Below are 16,766 nucleotides of genomic sequence, written 5' to 3' on the forward strand. Positions count from 1 at the left end.
TTTATTGATCAAGCCTCAGCTGAACCACATGCGGGAGCACTGAGACACTGAAATGGTGACAGATGTTTTCTTTTTTATACAGAAAAATGAATGTGGAATTTTTTTTTTTTTATCATCGGCAATCAGCTTAGGGAAATCTTATTTCATTTTTCTCATTAATAAGCTTTTCTTTGTTTTTCATGACCCAGAAACTGCTAAAACGATTAGTACAGCTTCCACTAACGCGTCTTGGATGTAGTCTTCAGAAAGTGGGAGCAAAGGTGGATGAGAGAGAAAGAACAGAGGAAACAGGGATTTCTTAAAAAGCAGTTGTAATATTCATTGATTAAATGTGCTGAGTTTTGTCTCTGCATTTGTGTTGTGATGGTTGTTTAGGCATTGTTTTCTCTGGCTCTTGGGAAATGCCTACTTCTCTTTGGGTCTGTGTCCTGGCAAGGGCATTGGTGGAAATCAATGCAGATTCTACAGAAAATACTGGGTTTACACAGCAACGCCTGCCCTCCAGACACAACCAGCTCTGCATAAACCACCACAACTGCCAGATGAGGCTCTTTGGGTTTGCACAAAAGAGAAGGTGTTGCTGGGTCCACAGGAGGAGGCAGAGCTGTGATCCAACAGGTGACTCTCCAGCCATCACCCTCTGCCCTTCAGGCCACCCAGAGCACTTTCAAATCTGAACTTACAGCAAAAATGGTATGATTTTTTTTGACTCTTGAGAATGTAGCCACTTATAAAGGTAACTGAAACAAAATAAGATGGAATTGCCCACACATTTTCTGGCGGTTTGGAGAATTCCCATCAGTGAGTGATTTGCATCAGCAACAAATCTCCGCCAGCCGCCCCTGCGGATGGCAGAGCAGCCAGGCATGAAATGGGAACATTTCTTATGGAAACAGGCACCTGCGGGATTTCGTGCATGAACATGAGCCGCTGTTTTCAGGGCTATAATTAAACATGTAAACAGCAAACTGTGCTGTTGAAACTGGCTGTGGAGAAGGTCATGCTCAAGAGCACTGAGTTTGGAGCGCTGGGTGCTTTGTATTTGTGAATGAGGGCGGCACACAGTCAGTTTTAACAGGTGGCTTTGTTCAGATCAGGTCTTGAGAGAGACAACTCTTGGTCTGTTGTAGTCAAATGTGGACTCCTAACTCCTTAGCAGTGGAAGTCAGAGCACAGACCCAACTCAGCTGCTTTTACCATCACATTTTTTAACCCAGCTCCAGCTACATCAATGAGAGCTCTACAGAAACAGGTTTATGAGACCGAGAACACAGCACTGACCCCTCCTGTTAGCACAGCCTGTGAAGTTTTGTGTGCAAGTCAAGAGACAGGCTCCCTTCACTGCCTGCTAACACTCCCCACAGAGAAGGCATGCACTCACAGTGCAAATGTTCTGGAGCAGGAGAAATTCTGGCCCTGCAAAGTTCGTCAGTCACCTCCTTAGAGCACCCTGGTGCTGCTTTGTCAGGTGGCTTTCTGTCTGATCTGATCTGTAGTGAATCAGTTGATACCAGATCAACTTCAGGAGTGTCCAAGCTTCAGCAGAGGTGCAAAATTAGACTCTAGATTATATGCAAATAAAAGCTGAGGACAAAAGACAGGCTTTTACTCTGAGCCTTTGTATTAATTATCTCCTTTACCAGTAGCTAAGGAAGGGTTAGGCATGGGGTGGTCTTTCCTTTATGTTGTCCCCTCACTGTCACTGCTGCTGCATCACAGGGAGCCCTCAGCCCACCAGGAGATGAGTTTGGAGTCATTCACAATACAGCCACACTTTCCACTTCTAATCTCTAAATACAGCGATATTTTATCTGCAAGTAGCTCTCCTCATCTTTTGAAGCAGCACTTGCAAGAGGGTTGTGATTTATTGTTTGAGAGGTTTTATTGGTGTTTTTTCAGTGATGCTCTGAGGACTTTTTGACTCCGGCTGCTTTGCTTTCTCAGTAATTGCATTGTTCAGCAGATCAGTGCAATCTGTCTTATTTCTCCTTGGTTTGATGCTTGTCCCTTACAGCTGGGGGGGCTGTTCCTGTTGGGCCCAGGGAGTCCTGCACCTACCATCCATTCCTGTGAATTTGGGTTGTGTCAGGACAAGAGTGATGGACCCCACGGCTGCTGGGCTGTGCTCCCCAAGGTTCAGTGCAGACACAGCTCTGACTCTCTCTACTGCACACTCTCAGCGCCCAGTGCTCATGTTTTATACATTTGCCATCTTCTGTGACAGAACAGCTCCATAATCCTTGCAACTGATCTCTCGGAGCAGAAATCAGCCCAGCCTTTGTGAGTGTGGTGGTTGTGCACAAAGAACAGGGGTTTAACTCTCAGTAATTCCAGTAATTACTCCTCATAACTTTGGTAAGCTCATCTGTCTGGACTTACCTTTCCAATTTTCATTTTCCTCATGTTTGCTTTGCACTGTAAAGCTGTAAACAATCTTCTTGAAAAGAATGCTGGGCCTAATATCCCACCTTCAGTTAAAAAGAGAAAAAACACTCCTTTTCCCACTAGAGAAGTTTAGCTGCAGGTAGTTTGGCACAGCCAGCTCATTCCCAAGCACCATCAGAGTGCCCATGGAGCAGAGCCAGACTGTTCCTGCCTGGGCAGGACCCCACAGCACCAACTCCTCATCCTTGTCTCTGAGCGGGACACCGGGGACATGCAGGCCAGTTTGCTGCACATAGGTCCTTTCTTTGGTAATGCCTGTCCAGGTCACATTTAATCTTCCAGGGCTCAGGGGATTTATTCTCTTGGGGAAGACGTCTCTGCAAAGTCGTGTGGCCTCTGTGGGGACTCTGGCTTTGTCCTTCTCTGTGGCTGGGCACAGACACACTCTGACCTGCAGTTAATGTTTGTCCCTTCATGGTCCCCCTGTCACCAGAGAAGACCCACCTGGGGCAGTTGCTCTCTAAGTCAGGCCAAATTCAAAGGGGTTTCTCTCGACTGCTCTCTCCATTAAATATTTAATTAACGTAGGCTGAAAACAACCTACATTAACGTAATCCTTGTTTCTACAGTTCCTGTTCCCAAACCAATTTTCCACAATATCACACGTGTGCTGTCCAAGGAAAGGTGCTGTGTGTGAGCAGGTGTTGCTCGGCACGCACACAACCCACAGAGCTGCAGTGACGGGAATCCTTCACTCACTTTTAGTGGCAGCAAAGCGAGTGAAAGCAGTCACACGAAATTAATTTTGTAATTAATCCCCGCCCGAAGGAGGCCGGGGCAGCTTTACCCGGGCGCTCGCTCCGTGCCCGCGGCTACCGCCGCCCTCCGGTGGCGAGAGAGCGGCATGGCAGCGCGCCCGGGGCATCACCGGAGCCGGGATCCACCGACCGGACCCGGGGATCCGCCGCTCCCGGGATCCACCATTCCCGGGGAAACCACTGCTCCCGGGAACCCACGAGACCCGGGATCCACCGACCGGACCCGGGGAAACCACTGCTCCCGGGAACCCACGGGACCCGGGATCCACCGACCGGACCCGGGGAAACCACTGCTCCCGGGAACCCACGGGACCCGGGATCCACCGACCGGACCCGGGGAAACCACTGCTCCCGGGAACCCACGGGACCCGGGATCCACCGACCGGACCCGGGGAAACCACTGCTCCTAAGGAACCCACGGGACCCGGGATCCACCGACCGGACCCGGGGAAACCACTGCTCCTAAGGAACACCCCGGACCCGGGATCCACCGACCGGACCCGGGGAAACCACTGCTCCCGGGAACCCACGGGACCCGGGATCCACCGACCGGACCCGGGGAAACCACTGCTCCTAAGGAACCCACGGGACCCGGGATCCACCGACCGGACCCGGGGAAACCACTGCTCCTAAGGAACCCACGGGACCCGGGATCCACCGACCGGACCCGGGGAAACCACTGCTCCTAAGGAACACCCCGGACCCGGGATCCACCGACCGGACCCGGGGAAACCACTGCTCCCGGGAACCCACGGGACCCGGGATCCACCGACCGGACCCGGGGAAACCACTGCTCCTAAGGAACACCCCGGACCCGGGATCCACCGACCGGACCCGGGGAAACCACTGCTCCTAAGGAACACACCGGACCCGGGATCCACCGACCGGACCCGGGGAAACCACTGCTCCTAAGGAACCCACGGGACCCGGGATCCACCGACCGGACCCGGGGAAACCACTGCTCCCGGGAACCCACGGGACCCGGGATCCACCGACCGGACCCGGGGAAACCACTGCTCCTAAGGAACCCACGGGACCCGGGATCCACCGACCGGACCCGGGGAAACCACTGCTCCTAAGGAACCCACGGGACCCGGGATCCACCGACCGGACCCGGGGAAACCACTGCTCCCGGGAACCCACGGGACCCGGGATCCACCGACCGGACCCGGGGAAACCACTGCTCCTAAGGAACACCCCGGACCCGGGATCCACCGACCGGACCCGGGGAAACCACTGCTCCTAAGGAACACACCGGACCCGGGATCCACCGACCGGACCTGGGGAAACCACTGCTCCTAAGGAACACACCGGACCCGGGATCCACCGACCGGACCCGGGGAAACCACTGCTCCTAAGGAACCCACGGGACCCGGGATCCACCGACCGGACCCGGGGAAACCACTGCTCCTAAGGAACACACCGGACCCGGGATCCACCGACTGCTCCTGGGGATCCACCAGCCCCGGGGAACTCACCATCCCCGCTATTTATTTTAAGTCTGTGTAGCACATTTAGCAGTGGATAATATATCCAGCTCTGTTATTCCCAGTTTTCCAGCTACATGGGGTTGGGTTTACATTTCCTTTCTTACTTGTGGAAAAACCTAGGCAGCAGAAGGGGAAGTGATGTGTCCAAAATCAGTGGCAAAGCCACAGATAAAATTATGAAATGTCATTTCACAGATGCAATGAGAGGGAAGTGAAGCCTAGAAGACTCACTGCCCTGAGTCTGGCTCCAAGCTGAATTGGTGCTCCTTATTTTAAATACATGTGCATGAGGCGCATTTAGCAGAGAATAAAATATCTGGCTTTGTTTACCTTCTAGCGGGGAATCTGTGAGCTGGAGAGGCTGGGCTGGTTATTGGCTTTTCATGCCACAGACTTACGTCCACCTTGGAGCCCTTATGCACAGGGAAACCTTTTTAAAAGACAAATGAAGACATTTAATAAATATGGTCTTCATAGAAATGAAATGGCCCAAGCTTTGGCATCTATTCGCTGCCTACTTACGTGTGAGCACTTCACCTCCATACAGCTCTTCTTATTCACAGGTTTTTAACTACGTGGGGTTAAGTTTATAATTCTTTTACTTCTGGTAAAGCCTAGGCACCAGAAGGTGAAGTGACGTGTCCAAACTTGATGGCAAAGCCACTGATAAAATTAAGAGATGTACTTTCACAGGTGCAAGGAGAGGGGAGGAAAGGAAAACCTAGGAGAGCCACTGCTCAGGGATTTTCCAAGACACAACACTTCCAATAAATAGCCAAGGGGAGATGAAGCCTAACCCCTGCTTGTAGCTTTGGAAGACCTGGGCAATGGCACCTGAGCATCCCTGCTGTGTCACGTCAAAAGGATTTACCTTGCAATGTGTTCCTCAGGTCTCCTGCAGAGCTGAGGTGCCTCTGTCCTGCACTATGAGTGATCCAGGGCAATTCTTCCCTCTCAGCATTCCCACCAGGCAAAGGAGTTGGCATTTCCTTCTGTCTGTCCACGGCTGTTGCTCCCTCAGTGCTGCCCACCAGGCCAATCCTGCCCAGTCCATGACATTCCCTATGGGATGCCTCATGTAGCACATCAGGATCTGTGGTGTCCAGAAGCATTTGTACAGTCATTGTCCTGTCTTGCTCATCCCTGGAAGTCTCAGGTTCTCGGGCAGAAGGAGGCTCACTGTAGAGGTCCAGAGTTGTGTCTGTTGATTGTTTGTCAGCAGAGCCTTTAACCCAGCTTGCTGCACTCAGCCTCTCCCTTGCCATGTCAATCTTTTCTGCAAGTTCCTTGGACAGACTATGAATGGTTCTCACTTGATCCTGCTTGCTTCTGTGTGGAGAAAGTCCAAAAGATGAGTCCTTGGAGGAAGGTTTTGCATCTTTCTGAGGAGCAGAAAAGCTCAGAGGAGGTGAATGCAGAGCTGGAGGAGAGCAGTCCCTCAAGTCTTCACATTTCAGAGGACTGAGAAACCAGCACTGGGATTCCAGTGATGCTGCAGGACCTGATGCCTCCCCTTTTTTAGGTGATTGAGCTGTTTCTAGGAGTTGATTCCTGTCAAAAGAAACAAAAGAGAGGAGTATGTCTGCAGTGTGAGCTGAGAAAGATGCTTTCTAGGATGCCTTTTATGTGTGAGTACCTGCCTCTGTGATCTTTAGGTGATAGAGGAGAGGATGTTTCATCCATCCAGGCCATGAAACTCGTTTCCAGGATTCCCCCACTGGTTTGCTCCTGAAAGAGAAGAGCCCATCAGTGTAAGCACTAAACAGCTGGCAACAGAAGGGTAATATTTGGCTTTTATTCCCCTTAATAATTGGCTCATGTAACAGGAAAACTGCTCACACCACACAGCCAACCTGTTTTTTTCACTCAGGCAATGGAGATTTCCAGGGTTTTAGCCCGAAGTCAAGGGTTCCAGCCCTACTAATGAGCCCAGCAGTTTATGCCATAATTATAAGCTAATTGCTCTATTTTTCTAGATAAAACTTTTTCTCCCTGGCACTTCAAAGCATTTGTATGAAGTGTTTCATGTCCTACACGGTGCTGCACTGATCAAGATTGGAGGGGGTTCAATCTGCCACTCCTTAGGACTCACAGGCTCAAGTTCACACTGAGGATTTCCTTTGGCAGAACCCGTTTTCCCAATGGATTTGTGCATCTCATCAGGACACGTTTTCTTCCCAACAGTTTCTTTTTGCTTCCTGTACACTTCTTGTAACCTCTTCTTCCTCATCTCTGCAGCCTGCACCAAAGACTTTTTCTCTTCGAGGAGTTTCTTCTTTCTTTCTGCCTTTTTTCGGTACATAAATTCCCGAACGCTCTCAGGGCTGTAGGGGTGAGGTTTTTTAAGGTTTCCCCTCCTCTTTGAAGGTTGCTTAAGGTTTTCTTTCTCAGACCCTTTCTGTCTCTGAGGAGATGCACTTTTTCCTCTGCTGCAGCTTCCTGAGGTGCTGGGTTTGGCTCCATCTTTCACTAATGAAGGTTGTATCCCTTCCCCACTGAAGGCAGAGGGAATGCCCCAAAGTCCTGGTGCAGGAGAATGGATCCCTAGAGATTGCTGTTTCACAGCATCTCTGGGGAGCCTGATAAGTCTGTGTTCCTCACAGGACTGGCTTTGCAAGAGAAGGTTTCTGAGTGCTTGGTTTGCATCCCCTGTTGGCGCACTGCTGCCCCTTCCAGCCTTGCTGGGAGCAGCCACAGAGCTTTGGAATTCAGGGCTCTTCCCCACAGGTTCATTTCCCTTTACTCCGGAGCTGCTTTCCATCGCTGGCATTGCCCCAAGTCCTCGACCTCTTTCCAAAGGTTCTGTGGGAAAGATTTGGAAACAACAATGATGTAATTACTTCAGAGAGTGACAATTCCTGTGTCTATAGTGTGCATCTCCCAACTTGCTTCCTACTGCAGCTCTGAGGACTATTTGCACGTGTCTGTTGTAAAATCTGGGATATTCAAGGGAGAAGATAAATCTGTAAAGGTGAAAGGTGAAGTTGCAGTGGCCATTTTTTTTTTGCAGGATCCATTAAACGAAGGTGCTCAGAAGGGCCTGGAAAGCTTTTTTCAATTAGGTTTAAAAACCCTGTTTTAGTTTGTGTGCCAAAACAACCAGTGCTGTAGAGGGGCAGCTATACCAAAGGTCTTTGCTGTGCTCTGCTCTCCAGGTCTGCTCCTCAAATGTGGAAATGGAGGGGGTGGACCCAGCAGCCTTCTAGCCAACTTCTGACCTTCTCTCCATGCAGAAACACCAGGTAGATTCACACCTGAAACACAGAGTTTGTATTTAATTATTAAAGCCCCACATGTTCTTTGAAAGATTATTGTAACTCTCTTATTCAAGTCTATTTAATGGTGATTTCCAGGAATCACAATCAAGGTGTGGGGAGATAAAAAAATCAGTCAGAGCAGGTTTAAATATTTTTTAAAGTTGGTGCTACTTTGATAACAAAACATTTTTAAAGCACTCAAACTTTGGAGGCTGCCAGGGTCATGAATTAGACAAATTCAGGAGTGCTACATGTGAAGGTTCAGTGCTTTCCCAAGGCTTTACCATCAGCATTTATATCATTTAACACCTGTGGTACATTCACACAGTTCTTACAAGTTTTACTCAGAAATCACTGACTCCCAAAGGCCTCAAGTACACTGAGAAAAGGTCAGGACTTCCTGGGTACCAGCCTATTTGAGAACTGAAGGCAAGGGGATAACAAAATTATTCTTTTCCTTGTGATTACTTCAAACTCACCAGAGGAAACTAATTCATTTTTAAACTGGTGAGAATCAGCAGGATGTGGTGTGGAAGAATCAATGGAGGATACAGGACGAGGGACAATGTATAATGCAGAAATAAACAGTGCAGAATGCAGCACAAACAAATTACTCTTGCTTAATAGGTGGTGTCACATAATAGACAACATTTATCACTGTTTTACTTCATAATTTCAGATTGCATTCACAGCATGCCAATACTTGTGCATTTATGTATTTATTGCAAACACTTCTCCAGCACAAGGTGGCTGAACAGGTACTTAGCTGGGTTTTGCATGGAAATCCTCACCCCCAAAATCTCCCCCAATTAAAACACTCACTTTTTTTTTTTTTTTAATAGAAAAGATTTTACTCTGAAATCAGTATCAGCCTCAGCTCATGTGGTTCAGTGCTCAGTCAATGGACTGAGCCAGGCTTTTCAAGCTGCTGCTCATAACTTGTCTGTGTGCTGAGCTGTGGGCAGCACCTCGGGGTCAGGGCAGCTGCTGGACACAAAGGACTTTCCAGAGACTGACTGGTCAGTGGGATTGCCCTGAGACTCCCCTATGCTTTGGGAACAGCGTAAGGCAACATCTTCTCCTCTGTACCATGGCCATGGCTGGAGTCACAGCCACCAGCTCTGATGTCTTCATTTGCAGCAGCCTCTGAGATGCTCTGCAGGCTCATGTGAATCGTGTCACAAGCGAAGTGATGTTTTTCAGACAAGGAAGAGCTGCACTCCCTGTGGGGCTGAAGTCACTTCCTATAATCCCATGGATTTCCTTTGGAAGCCTTCAGAGGAATTATCACCAGATCTGTGCATGGTGTTCACAGCAGGAACACACAGGGAATTGCCAAGATCTGTTGGGCTCAGGAGTGCTGGGATCCATCCATGTCTTTAAGGAAATACCTTCCTGTATCACTTTGGCTTGTGTTTAGCAGTACTAAAAATGCAGGGTGCATTTATTTTGTAGCCTGTCTTAGTTCCTCTGAATGCACCAGACAAATTAATATGTGGAGCAAACAGAACATTGCTTCACATGTTGTTTATTTCAATTAAATCTTTTTTTTTATCTGCATCGTGTTCATTAACTACAGAAACTATGATGCTAAAGTTCAAGAGCAGCCTGCATTCCTGATGAGAACAGCTGATAGAAGAAAGTCTTTTGATTTAAATATTCTCCTGGGTTTTTTCCTACCTACGAACAGATGAATATTTTATAGCTGTGGTGACTTAATTTTTTGTTAACTACAGCAAATTTATAATTCATCAAATTCCTGAGTACTCTGGCTCTGACCCCTGCCCCTCATTCATCTCTTCATAGCCCTGCCTTGGCTCTTTCAGTGACAGAAACTAATAGCCAATAAAGACACCATGACACTGGCAGTTACAATGATGAATGCTTCACGTAGCATGGTCTTATTATGACCCACTCTCAGAGGAAGAGAAAGCCATTTTTCAAACAATCCATTAAAACAAAAAAACCCCAAAAAACAAACAAAAAACCAAACAAAAAAAAAAAAGAACCAAAAAAAAAAAAAAAAGAGAAGGAAATTATTAAATATTTCATGCATTTTAAATCATACTTAGGTAGTAGAGCACACTATGCCCATAATTCCATCTGCATAGAATTAGAGAGCTTGGATTTTTTTCTTTCTGCTGCACACAAGTTACTTGGTGACTTGGCTGGTGTAAAGTACAACCCACAGCACTTCCACTTCTTCCCCACAACATCTGAATGCAACCACTTCTATGCAAAGCAATAGCATTAAATGGGTAAAATTACACCAGGGGTTCAAAGCTGCCCTTAGAAATACCTGCCAAATAAAACTGAGAACCAGCAATTGAGACTTGGATAATTAATCCGACTTTTCACTGCCTTGATTTGGTCCCTGCTTGTCAGGCCAGGAAATCCCTGCCTTTGGTGGCACCCTTAATTCATTAGGGAAACTGAACTGAATAGGTGACAGACAGCTCTTCCCACCAAGGATGTATGACTTATTTTTCATTTCTGATGATTTTTGATCCTGGCAGGTCTGGAATTCAGCTGCTCCAGGCAATTCTGTCCATCAGTCCTTGTAATTTCTCACCGTTTTCAGCCTTACCTTTCCCTGCCACTGCTTTCTCCAGAACACAGGATGTGGATGAAAGCTGCCTCTGGTGTTCTGTTTGGATTCTCTGTGCTGAGCTTCTCTCTCTTTGTTCTTTAATCAGGAGGGGAAAATAAATCACAGAAAAGAATTAGTGTAGCTAAAATCAAACATGCTGAACCCAACAATCCAATCCTAATCCCATTCCCTTGGAATGTAAAAGCAGGAGTGTTTTTATTGAAACTGGTCGCAAAAAACGCAGGACTCCTTTTTTTTATTTTTGTGGTATAGATGTGCCAGCAAAGGAAGCGTTGGCCTGGATCCATCCCTGAGGCTGTATCCATGACGCTGTCTGTCCATACCACGGTTTACTGTGCACACAGCCCTGACCTAACTGCTGCATCCAGTGGGTGCAGTGGGACACCCTCCCCTTGGTGTCTCTGGAGATCCAGGCCAACCTTTCCATGCAGAGCAAACACTGAGTACTTGGGGAAGTTCCCAGTTATGATACCTCATTGCTAACCTGGGATCTTTGGGGCTTTTTTATAATCCCTTCCTTGTCCAGGGATGCTAAATCCTTCTCTGCCTGGTATTCTGTGCTCTTCATCAGGCAAGGAGAGAGCAGACTTGGGTTTGGAGCACTAAAACCCAGAAAAAGAAATGTTTGAGTCCCATTAGGAGCTGTGCAGATGCTGGTATTCAATAGCTGAGCTCCTGCATGTGTGGAAAGCAGCACTGGGCTCCCAGGGCTGGGCTGCAGGTATCTGACAGAGGGAATATCTGGCAAAGCAGCTGTGACACACTTTTTGCAGCAGTAGAGTATAGGCAGACAAAGTGAACAAGATGCAGCTGAACTGAATGTCTGGAGCTGTCAATCCCCAGCCTCAGAGTCTGTGTCTGTCCTGCAAGCTGAACAGTTTGTCTGGCAGTTCCCTCACTCAGTTGCGTAAAATGGTCTGGGTTAAAAACAAACTAAAGCCTTCCCTTGGGAATGTCCCAGAGAGGCTCAGCTCTGGCTTCTGGCTTTAGGAGGGGTAGCATCAGGCAGTGGTGACAGAAAGTGCTGCCTGATGCAGCTGGAAAGGGACACGTGGCTCCCACAGACCTGAGGGCAGCACCACAACATCCCTGCAAAAGGTGACGGGGAGCAAATCCAAGGGAAACGCCCCTGGAAGCTGGCAGTGTGTGACAGGGATGCCAGTGCCCAGTGAATTAACACTAATGCTATTACAGCAACAAGATTTATTATGTGCAGCTTTTCAGCTCTGCTCCTCTAGTGCTGTATTCCCTCAGTAATCCCCCTTGGCTGAGGCTGCCGGGCTGGCCCTGGGCAGCTCCTGACTCCACGCCTTGCTCCCAGCAATCCGAGATCTTAAACCACACTAAACTGAAGTGACAGCTGTAGATGGATGGTTCTTTGGCCCCAAATTTAGCAGCAAAGCAGGATAAGGAGGTCTAATAATATTTGCTTTCAGAACCACACCAGTTCCACTGAACGAGCTGATAAATCCCCTGTAATGCCTCTGAACTACACAATTCCTGCTTTAAATACCTGTGGTGCCTTTCCTTCTTACTGTACTCCTGGCTCCTATTCCATGTTTTATATATGGCAAAAGGAAGAATGTGGGAGGAAAGGGGAGAAAAGAATAGATTTGCAGCAAATTCTTTACTATTTTGAGGAAAGAAATTTATGAATTTGTGTGTGCTGGGGAGGAAATCCGGTGGGGAAGTGAACTGAGCAGTGGGATGTACAGCACAGGGAGGTTTGTAGCTGCAGAAATAAATGGATTTATCACAAGAACATGGGTGATGCCCAGAGATACCACAGGGAGGGGTGGAATCCGCGGTGAGTTATTCAGCTGTGCCAAAGCACTGCTAGGGAATACCCAGTTCCAGCCTTTCTCCATGGATTCCAGACTGTCACTGACCTCTGTAAGCTGGAGCAGGAGGAGCAGAGGCCACTCTGCACACCTTTCTTTTCAGGGCTCTCTTTGGCAGGGGCTCTTTAGCGAAAATCAGGCGCTCCTGCTCTTGAGCTGCTGCTTGCTGCTTTCTCTTCTGCTCCTGGATCCTCTTCTTGAGTTGCTCTAACTTATTTTGGGGTGATTTTCTCCACAGCTCTTCCTGCTTCTGATCTCTGGCCTTGCTGGCTGCCGAAAGGTGGGATGTGGGAAGCAGGAGAGCCGTGGGCATGGGAGTGCTGCTGCCACACAGGACAGAGAAGGAGCTGCTCCCTGCACAGGAGAGAAGTGGGCGATGCAGGGAGCAGGGACATTTTTCCTTCTGGACTGGGAATCCTCTTGAATCTCCCTGCTGAAGGAAATTGTCCCTTCTTGGGCTGTCCAGGCTCTTTGCAGGGACCCATGTTCCAGCTGAGCCTTCGCCATCCACAGCCCAATTCCTGGCAGGGCTGCAAGGTCCTGAGGCTGCTCTGGGGGCCAGAGGGGTCATTCTGGACGGGCCAGAGGTCACAGCAGGGCTCTCGGGCAAACAGGTCTGTGAGCGAGCAGGGAAGAGAACAGCACAGCTTCCCCCTCTTAAGAAAAAGAGAAACAAGGGTCAGTATGTAGGAGGTATTATTAAATTTGTATAAATACACTGCCATGAGTGACTGCTGAGCTTGTACGTGTTCTGATGGCGACCTCGGCGTCTCCACAGAATCAGCATTTTGCCAGTCACCAGCAGTCTGGCAAATGAAGATAATATTAGGAGAGTACAGTGCAAATTGTGATCTGGTAAGAGAAATTATGAGCATGGGCAGAGAACTGATTATCAGGCACTGCCTTCCTCCTCTGCCTTGTTTGTCACAACTGAGGGTGAAATTGCTTGGTGACTCTTTTGTTCCCTTTTCATTCTAAGGAACAGTAAGGTTCTAAACTTTTTCTGAAGTCCTGCATCCCAGAATTTTAAATCCCTTTACATGTGCCTTCACCAGCTCACCCCCCAAGTGCTGTACACTCAGGTTATCATTTACCTGTGGGCTGGAGCAATCTCACTGCTCTTTTTCTCACTCAAAGCTGTTTTGTCTTTGTTCCTCTCGCCATCTACAGCACATCAAAACCACGTCAGTGTCAAAATGTCAGAAATATGCCTTAACCATTAAATTCAAAGAGCAACTTTTACTGGGGACTATCCCCCAAACAAACCTGGCCCAGAAATATTAAATAAATATAAAATAAACAAGAAATAAACATGAAATAAACATGAAATAAGTATTAAATAAATATTAAATAAATATTAAATAAACATTAAATAAATATTAAATAAATATTAAATATATATAAAATATATATTAAAGGCTGGCAGCTGAAACTGTTCCCAGCCGATAAACCACCTCAAAAACAAATACCCAGCAGATGTAAAAATAATAAGTGAAGTCTGTTCTTGTAATTAGTTTTTAAGAATGTTCTGGAATTGGGTTACATTTCCTGCTTTTTTCTTCTCCCACTTTATCTTTTAGAAATGATTTTAAACACATTATGTAGTTCCTGCCAAAGTTAGCAAACAAAATGCTGCATTTACATCACTTCAGTTGTCTCTGGAGAATAAACCCTCAGAGGAGAAGCACAGGGAGCTTTTGCTGTGCTGTAGCTGGTGGGTGTTAATGCTGCAGCTTTTGCTTGAGTTCTCCCCAGCAAGATGTGACTTCCTGAGCATTGTGATATTTTGCTGGGAACACTACAGAAAGCTGATGAAAATACACACTTGCCTCCATAAAGAGGGGTTTTCACTATCTCCTGCCACCTTCCCTTCCCTCCAGCACCAAAGCAGTCCCATCTCAGCGGTTTCCCAGTAACTCAGAACTCACCAAAGCTCTTTTCGTGCCAAAGCTTTCTTCTGGCTGCCTGTGATTTGGCACAGCTCCACGTTTGATGATAAAATTTGTTTTCAATCCTTTGTAGCTGTGAAAAGGCAGATTTTTCTTTTGAAGGGAGACATATGTTTTGGTTTATTTCTGGAGTAGTTTTTTGCTGGCATCCGCTGCTTCTCTGATTAATTTTGCAGCTCCTAGTTACTGTGTAAATACTGGCCTGTCTGAGCATGTTCCATGTGGTATTTCCTACAGTTGGAAAGAATGCAATTGACTGGGAGGATAAGAGGTGAAATCACCTCTCTCCTTTATTGCCACTTTGCAAGTATGTGTGCCTCAGATTTTTACTGATGTTTTTAAGGACAGCTTAAGCTGGAAGTGACCCCAGCCAAGAGCAACTCCAGCAGTGGGATGCTGCTGTCAGGTCTTTGCTGTGCAAGCAACACCCTGTGGATTTGGATAATATCCTGCATTTATCCAAGGAATGTCAGTTATGGTGGCAGTTGCTGTGCTCACAACTCCATCATGTTCCCCACGAAGAGGATGATAAGACAGGGAGAATCCAGAGGATGTCCCAGCTGTTGTTCTGCTCAGGGCTTCAACCACAAGCAAGGCAAAGCTTTGTCTGTTCTTGTCATTAAGTTTGTGAGTGTTGTGAAATAGGGTAAAATTATTTGCTTTTCCCCTTATCCTCTCTTTGTTATTTAGCAAATAAAGAGGTGATGTGTTCACTGAGAAAGAACAAACAAATAGCAGGTTTACATTGCTTTCAATTACAATATTTCCATGGAATTAAGCCGTGGAGGTGATGAACAGGCAGCTGACAGAAAGAGATAAAGGTTTGTGACAGCAAGTGCTCCCTGAACTGCACATACCACTGCTTTGGCTTCCTGGAGACTCTTCCAAGCCAAGGCCACAGCTGTGGAATCCAGAGAGGAAAAATGTTTTAGCATCTCTTCACTATTGACAGTTTCCCTTCATGCCCAAACCAGGACAGATCATTGAGCTGGTGGCTGAAACACAGAACTGCTCCTGAAAAACTGTGTCTGGGCTGCTTTTGTATCTCAATGTGTGCTGAGTTCCATCAGAGCTAAAGATCTCTGGGCTATGCTAGTGCTTATTCAGCAAAATCCTTGCTGATACTAGCACACATTTTAAAAAGACTGAGCTGAATTTCCCAATTCAGTCCTATTTGTAGTAGTTGCTTACAAGAAAAAAATCCCATTCAGGACTAGTCATGAAAGAATGGCTCATGTCTTTTTATGGAAAAAAAAGTAAGTGCCACATCAGATACAGAGAAGCTCCTGCTGTGGACTCATTGAATGCACTCGACAGAAACTGAGCTGTGATGCTTTCAGGCTGAGGAAGGTTCACAGAGCAGGTTTCTTTAGAAAGCAGCATGCAATTGGGGGGGTTGGTGTTGCTGTTAGGGCTATGAACAGTTACAAAACTCCCCAGCACTCTCCAAACTTTAAAATATTTGCTCCACTGTGCCTGAAGTCACACAATCCAGATTAAACTAAGCACTAAAGTGTTTCCACAAGAGATAAATCCTCGGTTTAAAATAAAGTTACCCAAGTCTCTGCTATGACTGTGCAAAGCAAAGTGGAAACTCATTACCCACACACCAGTTAGAGGATCCAATTCTCCAGAGGCAAAGCTGTTCTCCATCTTTCGGCTCTGCTCCAGCTCTGCTTACTCGGTCTCCATGTCTGAAACAACCATGCAAAGGGACCGGTCACTGCTGCCCTCTGAGAACAACCCAGGGCATTTATATGCTGATGGGAATATAAATTTTCTCATCTCTAATTGCTGACTGCCCGTGAAGAGCCTCAGCATTTACATTTCTGTGGTGTTTGCAAATCTTACCTGCTATTATTAATTTCTCAGCCTCGTGACAGAGTCTTAGGAGAGACACGGATATGACAGAGCTGGTAAATGTCCTGCCGTGGGTCAGTGCGCTTTGCAGAGCTGCCTGGGAGCTCAGGGATGGTCAGAGAGTCAGGAAAATCAGCTCCATCCATCCATCCATCCATCCATCCATCCATCCATCCATCCATCCATCCCCTCCATCCATCCCCTCCATCCCCCTGTTCCTGCCCGTTCAACACTTACCTTTTGAAGCCTCAGCCATGCATGGAACAGAATCTCCACTTAGGAGCTGTGCAAAAGCCCTTCGGAGATGATCTGCAGCCTTTCAAGAGTGGCAAATCCCCAAGGCACTTCCAAAGGGAGGTGTGAGACCGATCCCAGCACTGAACATCCCATGTGCTGCTCCTTCCCTGGCTGAGCCATCCACAGGCTCCCTGCTACCAGCTGGGAATGCAGAAGAGCCAGTCCCTGCCCTGCCCATGAGTCCTGGGAGGAGTGGGAGGACCGGAGGAGTCCCACCAGCCCCTCCAGGGCTCAGCCATCGCCACACCTTTGTTTGTG

At 47.5% G+C, this 16,766-nt stretch overlaps 1 protein-coding gene across 5 annotated transcripts in view; it reads right to left on the bottom strand.

Annotated features, from left to right (window-relative positions):
• Positions 1 to 16,766, bottom strand: part of CCDC187 (coiled-coil domain containing 187) — a 36,814-nt gene extending 20,048 nt beyond the window's left edge. For 2 of the 5 annotated variants that reach the window (XM_048325927.1, XM_048325923.1), the window contains exons 1-9: positions 14,331 to 14,660; positions 13,497 to 13,566; positions 12,451 to 13,058; positions 10,538 to 10,636; positions 7,819 to 7,947; positions 6,786 to 7,495; positions 6,330 to 6,421; positions 5,565 to 6,244; positions 5,024 to 5,123 (exon numbers count right to left, since the gene is read on the bottom strand). In XM_048325927.1, coding sequence (XP_048181884.1) covers positions 5,024 to 5,123; positions 5,565 to 6,244; positions 6,330 to 6,421; positions 6,786 to 7,495; positions 7,819 to 7,947; positions 10,538 to 10,636; positions 12,451 to 13,058; positions 13,497 to 13,566; positions 14,331 to 14,565 — 2,723 coding nt within the window. In that variant the 5' untranslated portion in view covers positions 14,566 to 14,660. Of the gene's footprint in view, positions 1 to 5,023; positions 5,124 to 5,564; positions 6,245 to 6,329; positions 6,422 to 6,785; positions 7,496 to 7,818; positions 7,948 to 10,537; positions 10,637 to 12,450; positions 13,059 to 13,496; positions 13,567 to 14,330; positions 14,662 to 15,208; positions 15,253 to 15,961; positions 16,046 to 16,202; positions 16,316 to 16,448 lie in introns of those variants that run through there. The other 3 variants (XM_048325924.1, XM_048325925.1, XM_048325928.1) reach the window with 3 other exon arrangements.

The sequence above is a fragment of the Corvus hawaiiensis genome, chromosome 21 (genome assembly GCF_020740725.1).
Source record: "Corvus hawaiiensis isolate bCorHaw1 chromosome 21, bCorHaw1.pri.cur, whole genome shotgun sequence".
Lineage (NCBI taxonomy): Eukaryota > Metazoa > Chordata > Aves > Passeriformes > Corvidae > Corvus > Corvus hawaiiensis.